The 21,703-nt window shown below is 45.3% G+C and overlaps 1 protein-coding gene across 3 annotated transcripts in view; it reads left to right on the top strand.

Moving 5' to 3' along the window:
* LOC130294135 (protein BTG3-like) overlaps positions 1-18,046 on the top strand; it is a 35,135-nt gene extending 17,089 nt beyond the window's left edge. For 2 of the 3 annotated variants that reach the window (XM_056543622.1, XM_056543621.1), the window contains exons 2-5: positions 5,195-5,399; positions 11,217-11,354; positions 13,673-13,874; positions 17,020-18,046. In XM_056543622.1, coding sequence (XP_056399597.1) covers positions 5,227-5,399; positions 11,217-11,354; positions 13,673-13,874; positions 17,020-17,217 — 711 coding nt within the window. In that variant the 5' untranslated portion in view covers positions 5,195-5,226 and the 3' untranslated portion in view covers positions 17,218-18,046. Of the gene's footprint in view, positions 1-4,585; positions 5,016-5,194; positions 5,400-11,216; positions 11,355-13,672; positions 13,875-17,019 lie in introns of those variants that run through there. The other variant, XM_056543623.1, reaches the window with a different exon arrangement.
* Positions 18,047-21,703: the final 3,657 nt, after the last annotated feature.

The following is a 21,703-nucleotide window of genomic DNA, read 5'->3' on the forward strand; positions in this document are numbered from 1 at the left end:
CTGCTGCAGAACTTCATAATACACACCCTAGTTGCTGAAGAACATCGTAACACACACCTCAAGCTGCTGCAGAGCGTGTGATATATTCCTCAGCTGCTGCAGACCATCATGATACACTCCTCAGCTGCTGCAGTACCTCATAATACACACCACAGCTGCTGCAGACCATCATGATACACTCCTCAGCTGCTGCAGTACCTCATAATAAACACCCCAGCTGCTGCAGAACATATGATACATTCTTCAGCTGCTGCAGACCATGATACACCCTTAAGCTGCTGCAGAACTTCATAATGCACATCCCAGTTGCTGTAGAACATCATACCACACACCTCAGCAGCTGCAGAACCACATATTACACACTTAAGCTGCTGCAGAACTTCATAATGCACATCCCAGTTGCTGTAGAATGTCATACCACACACCTCAGCAGCTTCAGAACCACATATTACACACTTCAGCTGCTGCAGAACTTCATAATACACACACCAGTTGCTGAAGAACATCATAACGCACACCCCAGCTACTGCAGAACATTATGATACATTCCCCAACTGCTGCAGAACCTCATGAAACACTCCTCAGCTGCTGCAGAACATTGATACATTCCTCAGCTGCTGCAGAACTTCATAATACACACACCAGTTGCTGAAGAACATCATAACACAAACCCCAGCTACTGCAGAACCTCATGATACACTCCTTAGCTGCTGCAGGAGACCTCTTAATACATCCTTTTGCTGCTGCAGAACTTCATAATACACATCCCAGTTGTTAAAGAACATCATAACACACACCTCAGCTGCTGCACAACCACATAGTATACTTTCCAGCCTCTGCAGAATCCCATAATACACACCTGAGCTGCTGCAGAACATTGATACCCTCCTCCGCTGTTGCAGGACCTCATGATACACATTTTAGTGGCTGCAGAACCTCACAATACACATCTTAGTTGCTGAAGAACATCATAATACACACCTCAGCTGCTGCACAACCACATAGTATACTTTCCAGCTGCTGCAAAGCCTCATTATACAAACCTCAGCTGCTGCAGCACTTCACATTACAGAACATTATCAGGGGTGTTCTGTATTGTGTATAATGCTGCCAGGGACGTGTCTGTATCTTTAAGGTCTCTTAGATGACGTCGGCTGAAAACATGGCAGGACTCATCAGTGCGTCCTGTTCCAGCACATCCAGTACGTGACCGCACTTCACCCCGCAGAGCGCTCATCTTATCAGACAGTCAATACAATGAGAGCTCAATGTCACCGGCTGGAGACGGTCGGACACTGACATCATCGTGACGGGCAGGGGGTTATATGTGCCAACCACTTCCTGTCATAACATGGCAGATAGTCACCCATGGGATTCACTTTGAATGTCCTTATGTGGTGTCGGGACATCCTGCGGGGTCAGATGAAGCGGGGGCCCTTTAAATAGGGGCCACAACACGACTGCTCGCAACATGGGGTGACATCTTCCCTTTATCTGTTGTCAGCCAGTCCGGTTGCTATGGACACTCTGCCTAACAACCACATTTATTAGGTCGCTTTGGTGGGATTCTTTATAAGTTTAAAGGATATCAGTGGTCTCCTTTCAAACTATGGCCCTCCAGCTGTTGCAAAACTACAATTCCCAGCATGCCCAGACAGCCAGGCTGATCTTCCCTTTATCTGTTGTTAGACAGTCCGGTTGCTATGGACACTCTGCCTAACAACCACATTTATTAGGTCACTTTGGTGTGATTCTTTATAAGTTGAAAGCATAGACAGTCCCTCTAAATCAGTGGTCTCCAAAGTGTTTACCTCCAGCTGTTGCAGAACTACAACTCCCATGATGCCCAGACAGCCAAGCTGATCTTCCCTTTATCTGTTGTTAGACAGTCCGGTTGCTATGAACACTCTGCCTAACAACCGCATTTATTAGGTCGCTTTGATGAGATTCTCTATAAGTTAAAAGGAAAGACAGTTCCTCAAAATCAGTGGTCTCCAAAATGTGTACCTCCAGCTGTTGCAAAACTACAATTCTCAGCATGCCCGGACAGCCAACGGCTGTCCGGGCATGCTGGGAGTTGTAGTTTCGCAACAGCTGGAGGACCGCATTTTTGGAGACCACTGTTCTAAATGTAAAGTAATTCCTCGCCGAATTTTCTCAGTGTGCATGGGCCCTTAGGGTATGTTCACATAGCGAAATATCTTTACGTAGACAGCGGGGGGCCACAGAACGTGCCGGGCGCTAGGACCGCTCGGAAAGGTGCCGTCTTAATAGACCGCAACGCATTTCTGAGCGGATTCCGTTAAAAAAAGTTGACATGTTGGATGCCAGAATCGGAAATCCCTCGGCAGATGTTTCCCGCCAGAAAAATTCTGCTGTGTCCGCGGTGCAGCCTAATACCACAATACAATGTTACTCTGCTTCATCGGAAATTTCCCGTGGAATTTTTCTACTGGATTTTGCTTGGAAATTCTGCATTTATTTTGCTGTGTGGAAAGGTTGGGATTTTTTTTTCCCTTAATCCAGTGACATATTAATCGGCCTTTCCCTGTGACTTTTGGTCACGTGTCATACTGAAAGTGAAAGTAAAAGTAGGAAGACGTCTAAAGAAAAAAAAAAAAAACATCCAGCATCAGACATAGATGGAGCTCGTTCTACGGCCACCCCCCACCGCTGTGATATCTGTAAGGTAGAAGAAGCTGTTATAACTTTGGCGCAAGTTGCTGAGGCGCTCATCCCTGGACCATGGCTTCTGACAGACGTGTTTGCTGCAAGAAAGTGGCGCCGATTGAAACTGATTTACGTCTGTGTAAAACCGTTTCCTATATAGAAATGGAATCCAAATCCGGTGACCCTGCTACTTCCCGTTACCCCTTTACGGACGTCACCTCCTCCCCTTGAATATAACTTCTATGTAGCAGAGTTATCCGACCTTGGATTTCTCTTTGACAAATTTGCTGGGTATTTTCTGCACAGAATTCCTTTGCAGAAAATCTTCAGCATTAAAGGGGTACTCCGGTGGAAAACTTTTTTTCAACTGGTGCCAGAAAGTTAAACAGATTTGTAAATGACTTCTATTTAAAAATGTTAATCCTTCCAGTACTTATTAGCTGCTGAATATTACAGAGGAAATTCTTTTCTTTTTGGAACACAGCTCTCTGCTGACATCATGAGCACAGTGCTCTCTGCTGACATCTCTGTCCATTTTAAGAACTGTCCAGAGTAGGAGAAAATCCCCATAGCAAACATATGCTGCTCTGGACAGTTCCTAAAATGGACAGAGATGTCAGCAGAGAGCACTGTGCTCGTGATGTCAGCAGAGAGCTCTGTGTTCCAAAAAGAAAAGCATTTCCTCTGTAGTATTCGGCAGCTAAAAAGTACTGGAAGGATTAAGATTTTTTTAATAGAAGTCATTTACAAATCTGTTTAACTTTCTGGCACCAGTTGATTTAAAAATAAATAAATAAATAAAGTTTTCCACCGGAGTACCCCTTAAAGGGCCCATTCAGACGGTGAAATATCTTTGCATGGCAGGTGCCAACTCAATAATTCGGCGTTAGGACCACTCAAACATGTGCTGCCTCTGTTGACGGCAGTGCGTTAACGGAGGCATTCTTTCCGCGGAATCCGGAATTTTAATTTCTGTGGCAGAATCTTCTGCTGCGGAATTTCTGGCACATGCACAGTGCATCAGAATACCATTAAGGGTAGGGTCTCGCTGATGACCAGACCCTATATTGTGCCTCCAGCTGTTCTTCCTGTTTGCTGCTTGCAGTGGCAATACGCCGCTTCAAGCAGCCACACGGGCCTGCGGGTTGCCGTGCGTACTCGCAGTGTGCTCACAATCATCACAGTGCGGCCGCGATGTGTGAGTACACTGAACATGTGCGCGGTGACTCGCAAGTCCCTGTGTGGCTGCTTGGAGCACAGCGTTGCCACTGCAAGCAGCACACAGGGGGAACAGCTGGAGGCACAATATATAATCGGGTCATTAGCAGTGTAAAATACGCTGCGGATCCATTCTGTGTGACCCTACCCCACAAACAACAGAAGATTTATTAACTTTAGTGTGGGAATTAAAAATTTGCACTATGTCCGCACTTGTCAATCGAATGGGGTTGTGTTTTGCCGGGATTTCTGCAAGCAGTCACACGAGCGGGCCTGGTGCAAATCTGCCGCATGTTCTACTTGATGGTCACACAACGTTCAGTTCGTTTGCATGAGATACATTTCTATATGAACCACTAGATTAAAGACCTTCTGGACTATTAGACAGGATATATAGAAGTGAATAAGCATAAGCCGGACGAGCCGAGAGCAGTTTTGGGAATGGCCGGACTATGGATGTGGTATCTGAGAAAAAAGAGGGACCCCGCCTCGTGTATTACCCAAGACACCAGGTGGACTCAGGGATAGGGGAGGGGCACCAGCCTTTCGGTTGGCCGCTCACCTTATAGTAAATAATCAGCGCTTATCACCCCTTTAAGGCTAGGTTCAGACTACGGAATCTCCAGGCAGAAAATTTCCGCTCGGAGACTCCAAGTGCGGCCAGCGCCGGCTGAATCAGTCGGCGCTAGGACCGCGCAGACACTGCAGTCTCCAATAGACTGCAATGTGTTCCGCGCGGATTTCCGCCTGAAGAAAGAGCACCGCCTTTCTTCAGGCGGAAATTTCTAAGCGGATTTTCAAAGCGGATTTTCCGCTTCACAAATTCCGAAGTGTGAATTTGTGAACAGAAACCCATTCACTACACTAGACAGTTTAGCAAGCGGAATTTCTGACGGAAATTTTACGACTGAATTTCTGTCGGAAATTCCGTAGTCTGAACCTAGCCTAAGGGGTATAGACGAAGCCTTGGAAGGAACAAACCTGCAATGCCCAGTGGGTCACAGGGGTGGAAGATCCAATCCTGTTTCGAGTAATGAAATAGGTGCAAAATGACCCAAAGATCAGGCGCTGTTCCAGGTTTTAAAATTAAGAAGCCAATGCAGATGTAACGGTTAAAGTACCAGCAGGTACTGTATTTATTAGTTCAAAGACCAATGACGCGTTTCGGAGGTGAGACCCTCCTTCCTCAGATGCCAATCTGAGGAAGGAGTGTCTCACCTCCGAAACGCGTCATTTCAGGACTATGGATGTGGGTTGGGATGACACCATTTTAGCTCTTAACCTATCGGTGTTCACATTTCTCTAGGTGGAGAATATCGGCCTTGTATCAGGAAAGCCATGCATGAAGAAGTAAAACTCGGAGCGTCTTACATCGTAAGACTGCTGAACCGCCACCAAAAACTGGACAGCCTCCAGGTGGAGCGATTCACCACAACGCTGACCTCCATCTTATGCGACAAGTTTGAAGGACACTGGTATCCTGACAGCCCCCAGAAAGGCCAGGCCTACAGGTAAGCCGAGCGCTCAGTAGATCTCAAGGGATCACGACCTATCTAAAAACCTAAAGGGTTAACCATATGGAGAAGGGTTATAATCAGGGCTCAAGTCCTGCAGGAACTCATGGGAACGGTGTTCCTGCACTTTTTCCACAGCAGGAACGCAGTTCCCATTAGCAGGAGTCCTGCAGGACCAGCCCTTAAAGGGGTACACCGCCCCTAGACATCTTATCCTCCATCCAAAGTATAGGGGATAAGATGTCAGATCGTGGGGGTCCCGCTGCTGGGGACCCCCGCGATCTCAGCTGTGGCACCCCAGACATCTGGTGCACGGACCGAGCGAGCTCCGTGCTGGATGATTGGTGATGCGGGGCAGAGGCTCGGGACATCACAGTAATGCCCCCTCAATGCAAGTCTATGGGACGGGGGCGTGACGGCCATCACGCCCCCTCCCATAGACTTGCATTGAGGAGCCATGACCGTGACATCACGAGCATCCGGTGCTGCACCAAACGCTCTAAACGAATGCCGGGTGCAGCAGGGAGAACATGGGGAGCCCCGGGACCATACATCTTATCCCCTATCCTTTGTATAAGAAGTCTAGTACCCCTTTAAGTGGAAATTTTGGGTGAGTTCTCACACTTTTTTCCCCAGGACTTGACCCCTGGTTATAATATCGGGAGTAGCTCCAAAAGTTTGGGGTTACCTGTGATCTCCAACTTCTGGCTCTCTGGTGGTTGCAAACCTACAACGCCCAGCATGCCCTGACAGCCAAAGGCTGTCAGGGCATGCTGAGCGTTGTAGGTTTGCAACCACCGGAGAGCCACAGGTTGGAGACCACTAACTTAAATCATATCGAATACAACTTATATACTATACTATCAACTGGCTCCAGAAAGTTAAACAGATTTGTAAAATTCCTTCTATTAAAAAAAAAAAAAAAAAAAAAAAAAAATTTTATCCGTCCCATACTTATCAGCTGCTGAAGTTGAGTTGTTCTTTTCTGTCTCACCATAGTGCTCTCTGCTGACACCTCTGTCTCAGGAACTGTCCGGAGCAGGAGAGCTTTGCTATGGGGAGTTGCTCCTACTCTGGACAGTCCCTGAGACAGACAGAGGTGTCAGCAGAGAGCACTGTTGTCAGACAGAAAAGAACAACTCAACTTCAGCAGCTGATAAGTACTGGAACAATTAAGATTTTTTTTTTTTTTTTATAGAAGGAATTTTATAAATCTGTTTAACTTTCTGGAGCCAGTTGATATAAAAAAAAAAGATACTTAAAGGGGTACTCCATTGGAAAATATTTTAAACAACTGGTGCCAGAAAGTTAAATAGATCTGTAAATTACTTCTATTAAAAAATCTGAATCCTTCCAGTTCTTATATATGGAGGGGGAGGGGGGCGGGGGGGGCAGAGAAAAGGGAATAAAGCACAGGGGGCATTATATGTGAAGAGCACATGATAGGAGCATTATATGTGAGGGGCACAGCACAAGGGGCATTATATGTGAGTGGTGCATGATGAGGATATTATATGTGAGGGGCACATGATGGGGGCATTATATGTGAGGGGCACATGATGGGGACATTATATGTGAGGGGCACATGATGGGGACATTATATGTGAGGGGTACATGATGGGGCATTATATGTGAGGGGTGCATGATGGGGGCATTATATGTGAAGAGCACATGATAGGAGCATTATATGTGAGGGGCACAGCACAGGGGGCATTATATGTGAGGGGCACAGCACAGGGGGCATTATATGTGAGGGGCACAGCACAGGGGGCATTATATGTGAGGGGCACAGCACAGGGGGCATTATATGTGAGTGGTGCATGATGGGGACATTGTATGTGAGGGGCACATGATGGGGGCATTATATGTGAGGGGCACATGATGGGGGCATTATATGTGAGGGGCACATGATGGGGCATTATATGTGAGGGGCACATGATGGGGACATTATATGTGAGGGGCTCATGATGGGGCATTATATGTGAGGGGCTCATGATGGGGCATTATATGTGAGGGGCACATGATGGGGACATTATATGTGAGGGGCACATGATGGGGACATTATATGTGAGGGGCACATGATGGGGACATTATATGTGAGGGGCACATGATGGGGCATTATATGTGAGGGGCTCATGATGGGGACATTATATGTGAGGGGCACATGATGGGGACATTATATGTGAGGGGCACATGATGGGGACATTATATGTGAGGGGTACATGATGGGGCATTATATGTGAGGGGTGCATGATGGGGGCATTATATGTGAAGAGCACATGATAGGAGCATTATATGTGAGGGGCACAGCACAGGGGGCATTATATGTGAGGGGCACAGCACAGGGGGCATTATATGTGAGGGGCACAGCACAGGGGGCATTATATGTGAGGGGCACAGCACAGGGGGCATTATATGTGAGTGGTGCATGATGGGGACATTGTATGTGAGGGGCACATGATGGGGGCATTATATGTGAGGGGCACATGATGGGGCATTATATGTGAGGGGCACATGATGGGGACATTATATGTGAGGGGCTCATGATGGGGCATTATATGTGAGGGGCTCATGATGGGGCATTATATGTGAGGGGCACATGATGGGGACATTATATGTGAGGGGCACATGATGGGGACATTATATGTGAGGGGCACATGATGGGGACATTATATGTGAGGGGCACATGATGGGGCATTATATGTGAGGGGCTCATGATGGGGACATTATATGTGAGGGGCACATGATGGGGACATTATATGTGAGGGGCACATGATGGGGGCATTATATGTGAGGGGCACATGATGGGGGCATTATATGTGAGGGGCACATGATGGGGACATTATATGTGAGGGGCACATGATGGGGACATTATATGTGAGGGGCACATGATGGGGCATTATATGTGAGGGGCTCATGATGGGGACATTATATGTGAGGGGCTCATGATGGGGGCATTATATGTGAGGGGCACATGATGGGGGCATTATATGTGAGTGGTGCATGATGGGGACATTATATGTGAGTGGTGCATGATGGGGACATTATATGTGAGGGGCACATGATGGGGCATTATATGTGAGGGGCTCATGATGGGGACATTATATGTGAGGGGCTCATGATGGGGGCATTATATGTGAGGGGCACATGATGGGGGCATTATATGTGAGTGGTGCATGATGGGGACATTATATGTGAGTGGTGCATGATGGGGACATTGTATGTGAGGGGTACATGATGGGGACATTATATGTGAGGGGCACATGATGGGGCATTATATGTGAGGGGCTCATGATGGGGACATTATATGTGAGGGGCTCATGATGGGGGCATTATATGTGAGGGGCACATGATGGGGGCATTATATGTGAGGGGCACATGATGGGGGCATTATATGTGAGTGGTGCATGATGGGGACATTATATGTGAGTGGTGCATGATGGGGACATTGTATGTGAGGGGTACATGATGGGGGCATTATATGTGAGGGGCACATGATGGGGGCATTATATGTGAGGGGCACATGATGGGGGGCATTATATGTCAGACCCCTGCTCTATAGTACATAATCTGTATTGGATATGATTTATTCTATATTCTGGCCGTTCACCTCAGTATTTTCGTCTGCAGACCCCCGGAATATTTGGCAGTATTTTTGTAGACCTCTAACTCACCCTGCCTAAAACAACAACAACTTAGGGGCTTTTATTTCACGGTAAACCCCATCTGGTGATCTCCACACCTACGGGACCCTTGTTGTCAGCCCTTCTCTTCAGGGTCCGCCAGTATCTGATGGACTCCAGCCTGTGCATTATATACATACCATCTGCTCCTCCTCAACTTCTCTGGAAAGCCCCTGAGGGAAAGACCCCGAGGGCCCACTCTCAGTGAGGGGGAGGGGTAAATTCCACCTACTACAAAACTTACACAGAAAAATTAGTGGGCCATAGAAACTGATGTTTCATGAACTTCCTCATTTGCCTTAAAAAAGTTTATTAGTTGCTATTTTTACTTATTTATTTTAATCTTTTATTATTCTCGTCCAGTATATGTTGGGTTATCGCAAAAAAAAAAAAAACTTCTACAAAAATATTAATAATTTTTTGGGGGTTGTCTGATTTGGATCATTCCTGCTAGAAACTGAGCACAAAGTGTCCCCCACGCTGGAAACCCCTGCGATCAGCTGCGATCTGTGGGGAAATCTGGTAGTAAGTGTTTAGTTTCCCTGCAGCGCCACCACAGGGCAGATAAAACATTACACTGAGTCTATTTGTATCAATGGGTTGTCTGTGAAATGAAGCACAGGACAAGAATAGAGGAGCCCAAAAGGGCGTATGACAATGGGTCTTCGTAACCCCTGCAATGAACATACAGGTAGAGTTATTCTTTAAAGTGTCCCTGTTATTTGGACATGTCCAAAGTTTTGATTGGTTGGGTACTGAGAGTTAAAGGGGTACTCCGGTGGAAATATTTTTTTTTAAATCAACTGGTGCCGGAAAATTAAACAGATTTGTAAATTACCTCTATTAAAAATTCTTAATCCTTCCAGTGCTTATTAGCTGCTGAATACTACAGAGGAAATTCTTTTCTTTTGGGATTTCTTTTCTGTCATGACCACAGTGCTCTCTGCTGACACCTCTGTCCATGGCAGGAACTGTCCAGTGCAGGAGAAAATCCCCCATAGCATTGCTATGGGGGATTTTCTCCTGCACTGGACAGTTCCTGACATGGACAGAGGTGTCAGCAGAGAGCACTGTGGTCATGACAGAAAAGAAATCCCAGAAGAAAAGAATTTCCTCTGTAGTATATCCCTTTAAGACCCCCCCCCCCCCATGAATAATTAGCATGAGCTGGGAGAAGCATGTGGCTGTGTGCTTCACTCCCTGACTCGCAGCAATGGGCTCCATAGACTTATACTGGAGCCAACCTTGTGCAACTGGACTCCGTGCCACTTGTTCTAATGAGCCTTGAGGGGTCAATATTTTTCCAAATGACAGGTACACCTTAAAGGGACAGTTAAAGGGGTACTCCGGTGGAAAAACATTTTTTTTTCTTTTTTAAATCAACTGGTGCCAGAAAGTTAAACATATTTGTAAATTACTTCTATTAAAAAATCTTAATCCTTCCAGTACTTATTAGCTGCTGAATGCTACAGAGGAAATTCCTTTCTTTTTGGAACACTGATGACATCACGACCACAGTGCTCTCTGCTGACATCTCTGTCCATTTTAGCAACCATGCATAGCTAGATGTATGCTAAGGGCAGCATGGTGGCTCAATGGTTAGCACTGCTGCCTTGCAGTGCTGGGGCCTTGGGTTGAAATCCCACTAAGGACAACAATGAATAAAGACTTATTATTATTATAATAACATCAGCAGAGAGCACTGTGCTCGTGAAAGAAAAGAAAATAATTTCCTCTGTAGTATTCAGCAGCTAATAAGTACAGGAAGGATTAAGATTTTTTAATAGAAGTAATTTACAAATATGTTTAACTTTCTGGCACCAGTTGATTTAAAAAAGAAAAAAAAAAATAGTTTTTCCACCGGAGTACCCCTTTAAGGCAAAACAGATACATTATAGTTTATTCAAGTCCTAGTAGGGTGTAGCATAACACAGATTAATTTGGGATATTTTTGTGTCCTACCCCGCCCCCTCAGTATTGAATTTTGCACAGCATATCAGTTTTACATGGAGTGTTCCTTTAAATGATCCTATAGTTTCCCGTCTCCTTGTGTCTACTGATGTATCCGTACAAGACGACTATAGCAGAGCTGATCTGTGGGATCTAATATTCATATCTTATGTGAACTCAGGTGTATACGGATAGAACACAATACGGTGCTGGACGACTCCGTATTACGGGCATGCATGCAGAGCGGTCTGCGCTGCTCACAGTTGGCGTTTCCAAAAAACATGTCTATCTGGATCGATCCACAGGAGGTGAGCTGCAGGTAAGTCAGACACACAGAAAAAACTTTGTCATAATATTACATTATTTTAAAGAGGTTATCCAATGGTTTTTTTTTTGTTTTTTTAAATATATTTTTGGTGTTGGGGGGGAACATTACAAAATAATAATAAAAAAAAATGATACTTACCTAGCCTAGGTCCTTCACTCGTCCCCAGCAGCTCCCGTTCAACTCTGTCCGATCCCCCAGTCTTCTGCCCACCCACTGGCAGAGCCGGTGTAATACATCGGCAGGTCCCACCCACTGTACTACATCGGTAGGTTCCACCCACTGGCAGAGGCGGTGTACTACCCAGGCAGGTCCCACCCACTGTACTACACCGGCAGGTCCCACCCACTGGCAGAGGCGGTGTACTACACCGGCAGGTCCCACCCACTGTACTACACCGGTAGGTTCCACCCACTGGCAGAGGCGGTGTACTACACCGGCAGGTCCCACCCACTGTACTACACCGGCAGGTCCCACCCACTGGCAGAGGCGGTGTACTACCCAGGCAGGTCCCACCCACTGTACTACACCGGCAGGTCCCACCCACTGGCAGAGGCGGTGTACTACACCGGCAGGTCCCACCCACTGGCAGAGGCGGTGTACTACACCGGCAGGTCCCACCCACTGTACTACAACGGTAGGTTCCACCCACTGGCAGAGGCGGTGTACTACACCGGCAGGTCCCACCCACTGTACTACACCGGCAGGTCCCACCCACTGGCAGAGGCGGTGTACTACACCGGCAGGTCCCACCCACTGTACTACACCGGCAGGTCCCACCCACTGGCAGAGGCGGTGTACTACACCGGCAGGTCCCACCCACTGTACTACACCGGCAGGTCCCACCCACTGGCAGAGGCGGTGTACTACACCGGCAGGTCCCACCCACTGGCAGAGGCGGTGTACTACACCGGCAGGTCCCACCCACTGTACTACACCGGCAGGTCCCACCCACTGGCAGAGGCGGTGTACTACAACGGCAGGTCCCACCCACTGTACTACACCAGTAGGTCCCACCCACTGGCAGAGGTGGTGTACTACACCATGGACTCCTTGCTCCTGTGCACTGAGTTGGGATGCAGACAGCACTGTGTGTATTATTGTTTACTGGTCTGCTACACTGAGTCAGTGGGAATGCATACAGCAGTGTTTCCCAACCAGGGTGCCTCCAGCTGTTGCAAAACTACAACTCCCAGCATGCCCGGACAGCCTTTGGCTGTCCGGGCATGCTAGGAGTTGTAGTTTTGCAACAGCTGGAGACACTCTGGGTGGGAAACACTGGCATACCGTGCTATGGATAATAGATATCAAATAAAGATCATTCTTCTAATACATCCTGTATCACGTGACTATCCCCTATTGGCCCAGAGAAAATATGATGCAATGCTTAGGTAAAGTAGTTTACTAACCAATTAGAATGCTTACACAATGTGCTACGCCCTACTGAAGAATATCTCTTCTGTGTACACTTGTACGCTATACAAAAAAAAATCAGAGAACCATTTTGAGCTAGTCTTGTGTCAGTGTGAATTTTTCTCTCCGTGCACGTTTTATCTAATTTGGCTCTGGACATCAACCTAGAGTGGTCACTTGGAACGCATCCAAAACAGTATGGCTGCTTACCTCACTTAGGCCATACTCATTTGTTAGACCAGGTGTGGGAGTACCCGGCGAATGTAGTGAGCGGCAATGCACACAGTCCAGTGTATGCATCATCGCTGACATGTTTTGGTAACAATACCCTGCACCACCACGAGTTGGGTGGCAGATACAGGTCTTGGCATTATGAAGACAAAGCACCAACGCCAGACAATAATGCGGTTGTGTTTTAGAAGATGTTATACGGTAATTAAAAGGGGTATTCCAGGAAAAAAAACTTTTTTTTATATATATCAACTGTCTCCAGAAAGTTAAACAGATTTGTAAATTACTTCTATTAAAAAATCTTAATCCTTTCAGCACTTATGAGCTGCTGAAGTTGAGTTGTTCTTTTCTGTCTAAGTGCTCTCTGATGACACGTGTCTTGGGAACTGTCCAGAGTAGAAGCAAATCCCCATAGCAAACCTCTTCTACTCTGTGCAGTTCCCGAGACAGACAGAGGTGTCAGCAGAGAGCATTGTTGCCAGACAGAAAAGAACAACTCAACTTTAGCAGCTGATAATTATTGGAAGGATTAAGATTTTTTTTTTTTAATAGAAGTAATTTACAAATTTGTTTAACTTTCTTGATATAAAAAAAAGTTTTTTCATGGAATGCCCCTTTAACAACACCCCCCAGAGGTCATCATGTTGAGTTTTCCCCCCTGTCCTCAGGTTAGGTGAGAGCTGTAGCCCCTTCATTGTGAAAGCTCCAGAGGAGTCCAAGAAGACGACTGAGGAGAAACCAGAACAGGACACGTCGGACTATCACTCAGAAGGCTCCGATGTCAGCGGATCTCCTTCAGAGTGCTCCAGCGAAGACGAAGAGAGCAGCAGCGGCAAAAAGAAATCTCCTGTGATTGATACTCAGAAAATCGTAAGTCCTGGATAAGACTGATCTGTGTGATCTAAGAAGACTTATGGACAGGGTTGTCTCCATGAAACAACCTTCTAAGTCCTCTATAAATTAAAGGGGTTATCCAGGAAAAAAACTTATATATCAACAGGCCCCAGAAAGTTAAACAGATTTGTAAATTACTTCTATTAAAGAATCTTAATCCTTTCAGTACTTATGAGCTGCTGAAGTTGAGTTGTTCTTTTCTGTCTAAGTCTTCTCTGATGACACCTGTCTCGGGAACTGTCCAGAGTAGAAGCAAATCCCCATAGCAAACCTCTTCTGCTCTGTGCAGTTCCCGAGACAAGCTGAGATGTCAGCAGAGAACACTGTTGTCAGACATAAAAGAACAACTCAACTTCAGCAGGGGATAATTATTGGAAGGATTAAGATTTTTTAATCAGAAGTAATTTACAAATCTGTTTAACTTTCTGGAGCCAGTTGAGCCAGTGCTCCTCATTGTTGGCCTAATAAGGCAGCATTCACACCACGTTTTTGCAGTACATTTCCCGTATACGTTTTCAATTTGAAAACCGTACGGAACCGTATTGAAAACCGTATGCATTGACTCTCCATTGAAAACCGTATGCCAAAAGATGCATCCGGTTGCATCCATTTTGCGTCTTGTACGGTTTTGTCCATTTTTTTCCCCGTACCCAAAACCGTAGCCTACCACGGTTTTTGGTCCGGGTGAAAAACCGTATTGAAACGTATAAGTTTTTTTTAAAAACATGGGAGTCAATATGAACTGTAGAGAACTGTATGTGCATACTGTTCCATCCGGTTTTTCACTTTGCACATTTTTTTTCTTGGAATTTCAATCAAACAAGTGAAACTTTATTCATAATGGAATGAAGAGTTAAAAACGTATACTGGTGCAACCGGACATCATTTATCATACTGTATACAGGTTAAAATTTGTACACGTTTTGATACAGTTTAGGTTTTAAGTTCCCTGACACGGGAACTGTATTGCAAAAACATGGTAGGAGAAGGATATGATGAGATTGTACAACAAAAAAAGAGAAACACAGCCGCACGTCCACCATTTGTATTTTGATCTATTTGCTTCTCAGCATAATTTTAAAAACTAACAGGTTGTTATTATACATTTTGATTAAAAAATACAAACCCACTCGCCACGTCAAGGCCACCAAGTCAGCGACCACCGCCTCCGAGACACCAAACCCACCGGGGGAATGACCCAGTGGCCAGGAAGCCCCACTGCGGCCCAACCAAGCCCCTGGCTCCGGGCCGCACCACCCCACAGACAAAGCATCACAGAAACAATGGCCGCCACAGACAACCCCACCAGTGTGATCACCTACCATGTACTCCGTACCAGAGGGCTGAGAGGATGGAAGGAGGAAACCCTTATCCAGTCTCCTGCTAATTAAAAATGCCTGGGCCAAATGGGTGGAGTAGAGTGCGGCCCAAAGCCAGGGGCTTGGTCGGGCAGCAGTTTGTCTGCCTGGCCACTGGGTCGTTCCCCCTGTGGGTATGGTGCCTCGGAGGTAGTGGTCGCCGCCCGGCGCTACGCCAGTGTCAGGTTAGGGACCCACTCTGACTAGGTGGCCTTGATGTGGCGAGTGGGTTTGTACTTTTTGATCCAAATGTGAAGCAAGTGGATCAAAATACAAATGGTGGATGTGCGGCTGCTTCTCTATTTTTGTTGTACATATGATGAGATTGTGTCCAGCGTTATGTAAGGTGGCACATGCTGGAGATGAGTCCCGGGGTTAGGTATGGAGATTACAGAGCACTGTCAGCTGGACCTGTGAGTCAGGCAGGAGTCAGTCCAGGATTGTCCCATCATGAGGGACTCTGGACGCTGTGTGTCGGGATTGAGTCATGGGCCATAGCCTCTTGTTTCCTGTCCTAGATCATCCTTCAGGAACATTTCTAATTAAAATCCGAACATTCTTCACTAGTTACTTATTACTGTTGCTCAAAAAGTTGAGTGACAACCAACATGGCTGCCATTCACCCTTTCACTGTGGGGTCATCCAGCTCTCACAGGCTCCCCAATATCTTGCATTCTGCACAATATGGATGTTTTATAGCTCCCATTTAAGTTGGTACCCAACTTTTCCAAGCTCTTAAAGGGGTACTCCACTGGAAAACATTTTCTTTTTTCTTTTATCAACTGGTGCCAGAAAGTTAAACAGATTTGTAAATGATTTCCATATAAAAATCTTAATCCTTCCAGTACTTCTCAGCTGCTGTATGTTCCAGAGGAAGTTCTTTTCTTTTTGAATTTCCCTTCTGTCTGACCACAGTGCTCTCTGTTGACACCTCTGTTCATTTTAGGAACAGTCCAGAGTAGGAACTTATCCCTATAGCAAACCTCTCCTGATCTGGACAGTTCGTGACATGGACAGCGGTGTCAGCAGAAAGCACTGTGGTCACACAGAAAATAAATTCAAAAAGAAAAGAACTTCCTGTGGAGCATACAGCAGCTGATAAGTACTGGAAGGATTAAGATTTTTAAATAGGAGTAATTTACAAATCTGTTTCACTTTCTGGCACCAGTTGATTTAAAAAAAATAAATAAAAATAAATGTTTTCCAGAGGAGTACCCCTTTAAGTGCTGTATTTGTTTAGACGTGTAGTTATGTATTTTTCACCCCCTTAAACACTGCTCATCTAGCCAGATCTGCTGTTGGTGACTATTGAAACAGTGGTTGACCCCTATTTGGGAACTGTAACACTATGTTATTCTCAGTTCTCATTGGTCCTCTATGTCCCAAACCGTTCTCTCTGTCCCAATTGGTTCTAGATGTCATAATTGGGTCTCTGTTTGTTCCCTATATCCCAATGAGTTCTCTATGTTCTGATTGATTCTCTGTGTCCCAATGGGTTTTCTATGGCCCGACTGGTTTTCTATATCCCAATTAGTTCTGTATGTCCTGATTGGTTCTCTTTGCCCCAATGAGTTCTCTAAGTCCCCACTGGTACTCCATGTCATGATTGGTTTTCTATGTCCTGGTTTGTTCTCTATATCCCACTTTGTTCCCTATAATTTGATTGGTTCTCTGTGTCCCAGTGGGTTTTCTAAGTCCCCACTGGTTCTCCATGTCATGATTGGTTCTCTATGTCCTGACCTGTTCTCTTTCTCCAACGACAGGGTGCCCAGTATTATTACAGCCCAGCTCCATCCTCCACGATCTTCTACCAGTATCCCAACAGTGCCGTTAGCTTCGTTCCGGCCTATCAACCCATGACCCTCTACTACCTGGTACCGAAATACTACCACAACATCAGATCCCAGTCAGTGCCAAAGAAATGGAAATCCAAAAAGTCATCACCTCCCATCAAAAGTTGAAGTAGATCTTCTTATCTGTCGGCCTCTGGAAAACATTTCAACCTCACTTACTTGAAGACGACCTCTGGTAAGGGGTTTGCGTCCTCTGCAGCAAGACGTGACCCCCCGGAACCTCCTCGAGCAGCTATTGTGTGTAGTCTAAGAGTTTTACGGGAAGACTCAGGAAGAAGAATACAAGCAATGGATGAGCCAGTTTCATATTCTTGAACACAACGTCCCGTTTGTGGATAATGGCTACTATGAAGCTACTGTCAAGTCTTCATGAACCATAAACCACCATTGAGTATGGTCCATCCTTGGTGATGTCATGTGACTTCACTAGATATTGTGTTACTGTGGGAGAGTGTACTGTATTACCTCATAGCTAAGCGCAATGGATCTACCTCTGAAATCTAAGGTTGAAGCTATCTCGTCTACATAACATAGGGCGGGCAAATGCCTGTTAGCCGATGGGCTTGGGAGTTTGCGATCTCATTTTATAGTTGGCACTACCAAGTGGTGGAGTTTCTCTCTTAAAGGGCACCTCCACCTGGTGCTCACCTTCAATCCCACTCGATCTGCACTGTCACTAGAGGCAGATTTTGCACTATTACAATGACTGTTCTTCAGGTCTTAAATTCAGTGGCAAAAGGTGACAAGCCATTTGGGTGCTATATACCGGCACCTTTTTGGGGTGGTCACACCACTTCCCTGCCATGAAATTGGGAAGTGGAGCTCCGAACCATGTGGAACTCCAAACACTGGAAACTTTAAGCTCTTGTGTTGGAAATTCTCCTTAAAGGGTTACTCCGCCCCTAGACATCTTATCCCCTATCCAAAGGATGGGGGATAAGATGTCTGATCCTGGGGGTCCCACAGCTGGGACCCCTGCAATCTCTGTGCAGCACCCAGCGTTCCTTTAGAACGCTGGGTGCCGGCAGCGGGGGTAGTGACATCACGACTACGCCCCCTCGTGACTTCACACCACACCCCTCAATGCAAGTCTATGGGAGGGGGCGTGTTGCCACGCCCCCTCCCATAGACTTGCATCGAAGGGGCGTGGTGTGGCAACACAAGGGGCGTCGTTGTCATGTCACGACCCCCGCCGCCTGCTCCAAGCATTCGGAACAAAATGTTCCGAACCATGGGACAGCAGAGTAACCCTTTAATGGAGGCCATAGGGGGCATCATATATCAGAACTGTCCTTGTTGTCCATACTAGCAGCCAATCAGAGTCCATGTTTTATTTTCTGATTGTTTTATAAGGACAACATGACAGTTTTGATCTATGAGGCCCAATGGGCACACGGCCATGCGATGTGGGCGTGAATATTTAAATGAGCTATATGAATATTCCCAAGCAATGTGTAATGTATGTTCTGGAGCTGCTGGTCACTGTACATAGCCATTGATCTTTATAACAAATTTTAATTTTTTTGAATTTTATACTGTATGCTGCTGTGTTAACTGCGAGTGGTCTGCAATCTGTGACCTTTGAACTGTTGCAAAACTACAATTCCCGGCATGCAGAGAGTTGTAGTTTTGCCACAAATAGAGTGCTACATGCTGAGCATTATAGTCCTACAATAGGCACAGGTTGCGGACCTGCTTATTAGCCTATATTTATATTGTTATAACGGGTCCCGTCTCCTCAGGACCGTCTAATATAGCCAATGCTATGTTTTGTATTTTTAAAGCTTTATTTAATGGTCTTCTATGGACAATAACTTAAAAAATTGTTAATGTTTGTAATAATGCCTTTGTTAACCTGTTACTATGCATTAATGCTTAATTTAATAATTGTTTTTACTTTTTATAATATTTTTTTCTAGAGACGTTTTAACCTATTTTGTACAAAAAAACAAAAACTATAAATGTTCTAACGTATTTGTTATAAAAAAAGATAATTTATTATTGATTTATTATATAAAAAGTGACTAAAATGACTGCCTCAGTTTGACTGTGTGTTGGGGGCGTTAATACTTTAATTGAATTGCGAAATATAAGCAGGGGCGTATACTGGGGGGCGGAGCCTTACCGACTCTTTCTCATGGCTTCTATAATAAAGATAAGCAGCAACTAGGCACTGCCTATCCCGGGATAAACAGTAGATTGGGTGGATTACAATTCCTAAATGCCTGACCCTTTTGCTTTTCCTGATGGGCGACATTTTGAGTGGTACAAATACATACTGGATTGTCGGCAGATCCCTTTAAAGGGGTACTCTGGAGTTAAAAATGAAAATTTGATCAACTGGTATGAGAAAGTTAAACAGATTTGTAAATTACTTCTATTTAAAAATTTGAACCCTTCCAGTACTTATCAGCTGCTGTATGCTCCACAGGAAGTTCTTTTCTTTTTGAATTTCTTTTTAGTCTGACCACAGTGCTCTCTGCTGACACCTCTGTCCATGTCAGGAACTGTCCAGAGCAGAAGCAAATCCGCATTGCATAGCAGACTGGAAATAACTACACAACTTCCTCTGGAGCTTACAGCAGCTGTTAAGTACTGGAAGGATTCATATTTTTATATAGGATTAATTAACAGATCTGTATAACTTTCTGGCACCAGTTGATTTGAGAACATTTTTGTTCCTCCGCAGTACTCCTTTTATTTATATTGCAGAACATAAGCAGGGGCGTATACCTGAGGGAGGGGCCTTTAGCTTATTGGATATGGGCCCCTTCATCAGTAGCGCATATAAAAGATGGGGGCCCCATATTAAATATCAAAATGGGCCTCCTATTAAGTCAACTGATTATTTTTCCCAAAGATCAGAAAGATCTGGGGAGACATTTATCATCTGCAGCGTTTTTGTGTGCTGCATATCAGTAAAGCTCCATCTCCAACCTTTGGCTGTGCGGTATGCTAGGTGTTGTAGTTTTGTCACACTGGTTGAGAAACACTGCCGTACAGTGTAGCATTATATCCTTTCCACCACTAGGTGTCCCTATTGTGCAGAAATTCCAGGCAGATATTCAGTTTGCAGCAGCGCTATGACCACCCCCCATTCACAGCATTGCAGTCCGAACGGATCCCACCCATACAGTAAACATGTTCTTTCTTTCAGCGTGTCCGGAATTTCTGTGGACATTCAGTAGTGTGAGCGGGTTAGTGGTTAACCCATTCATACCAATGTTATATTCATGCAGTGTTTTTTTTTGGGGGGGGGGGAGCAGAATGGGTCTTTTTGTTTTTCTGAGCAAGCGGATGTGGATGGGAGTGCGGAATCCCATGGAAGTCTATGGGCTTTAATTGGAGGGGGAATTCCGCAGTGGAATCTCTGCCGTGTGAATAGACCCTAAAGGGCTAGTATGTATACCACCACCTGACCGTGCCCCCTCCTCTAGAAGGCTTTTCTCTGGAGCCTATAAATGCAGCCAAAATGTCACCTTCTCCTGAGCTGATCCGACCAGCAGGCCTAGAACGTTTTACAGATGTTCTGGCCCAACCTCGGCTCTATATCGCTGACAATACCCTCCTGCTCTGAACACCTCGGCCCCTCCTCACCACCCACACCGCTGCCTTTGTTGTCCATAACAACCAATCACAGTTCAGCTTCCATATGGTGAAATGAAACCTGTGCTGTGATTGGTTGTTATGGGTGACAGACAGTTTCTCTTTTACAGGCCTAATATTCTGTCCATTCTCCCCTATGAGGACCCGCAGATGGAGAGTATATGTTTCATGGAACTTGACTGATGTGAACGCCGCCATATACACCGAAATATACCGACAACTGAGATAAATAGGCCTATAGATATGCCCCCTGTACCTCATATCCATACGAATACAGCGAGATACTATCCCATATACCATAATATATAAGAAAGACAAAAAGGCCTTAACCAGACTTTGTAGTATCTATCTATCTATCTCATATCTATCTATCTCATATCTATCTATCTATGTCATATTTATCTATCTAGATCATATTTATCTATCTAGATAAAAGGAGATCCAAGAAAGGGAGATGAATCGCGCTGCCACAAGAAGTATATATATGGGTAAATTTATTGCACACAAAGGATCCACGCAACGCGATTCAAAGCCGTTCTGGCTTTTTCGTCAGGCGTCATGCCTGACGAAAAAGCCAGAGCGGCTTTGAAACGCGTTGCGTGGATCCTTTTGTGTGCAATAAATTTACCCATATATACTTCTTGTGGCAGCGCGATTACAGATACTTTCAGACAGGTAGGTAGGAGGCCAGTAGCTTGAAAAGACCCATGAGACAACCTGGTGTTACAAAGAAATATATTACCTTGTAATGCTGCACAAATTATCCCCCCCCCCCCCCACCCCCAAACAAGAAGAAAGATATGAAACCGGACAACCAAAAAATAGCTGAATAAAAATACAATATATACATTTTATTGAAAATGCCACAGCAATACCAGACAAGTTATCTAAAAACACTTAAAAAAAAAGTCATAAAAATATACCGAAATAAAGTGCAATGACATGACCCATAGGAGTATAATAATAATAATATGCTGTGATACGACCC

The sequence above is a fragment of the Hyla sarda genome, chromosome 10 (assembly GCF_029499605.1).
Source record: "Hyla sarda isolate aHylSar1 chromosome 10, aHylSar1.hap1, whole genome shotgun sequence".
In the NCBI taxonomy this organism is placed as follows: Eukaryota; Metazoa; Chordata; class Amphibia; order Anura; family Hylidae; genus Hyla; species Hyla sarda.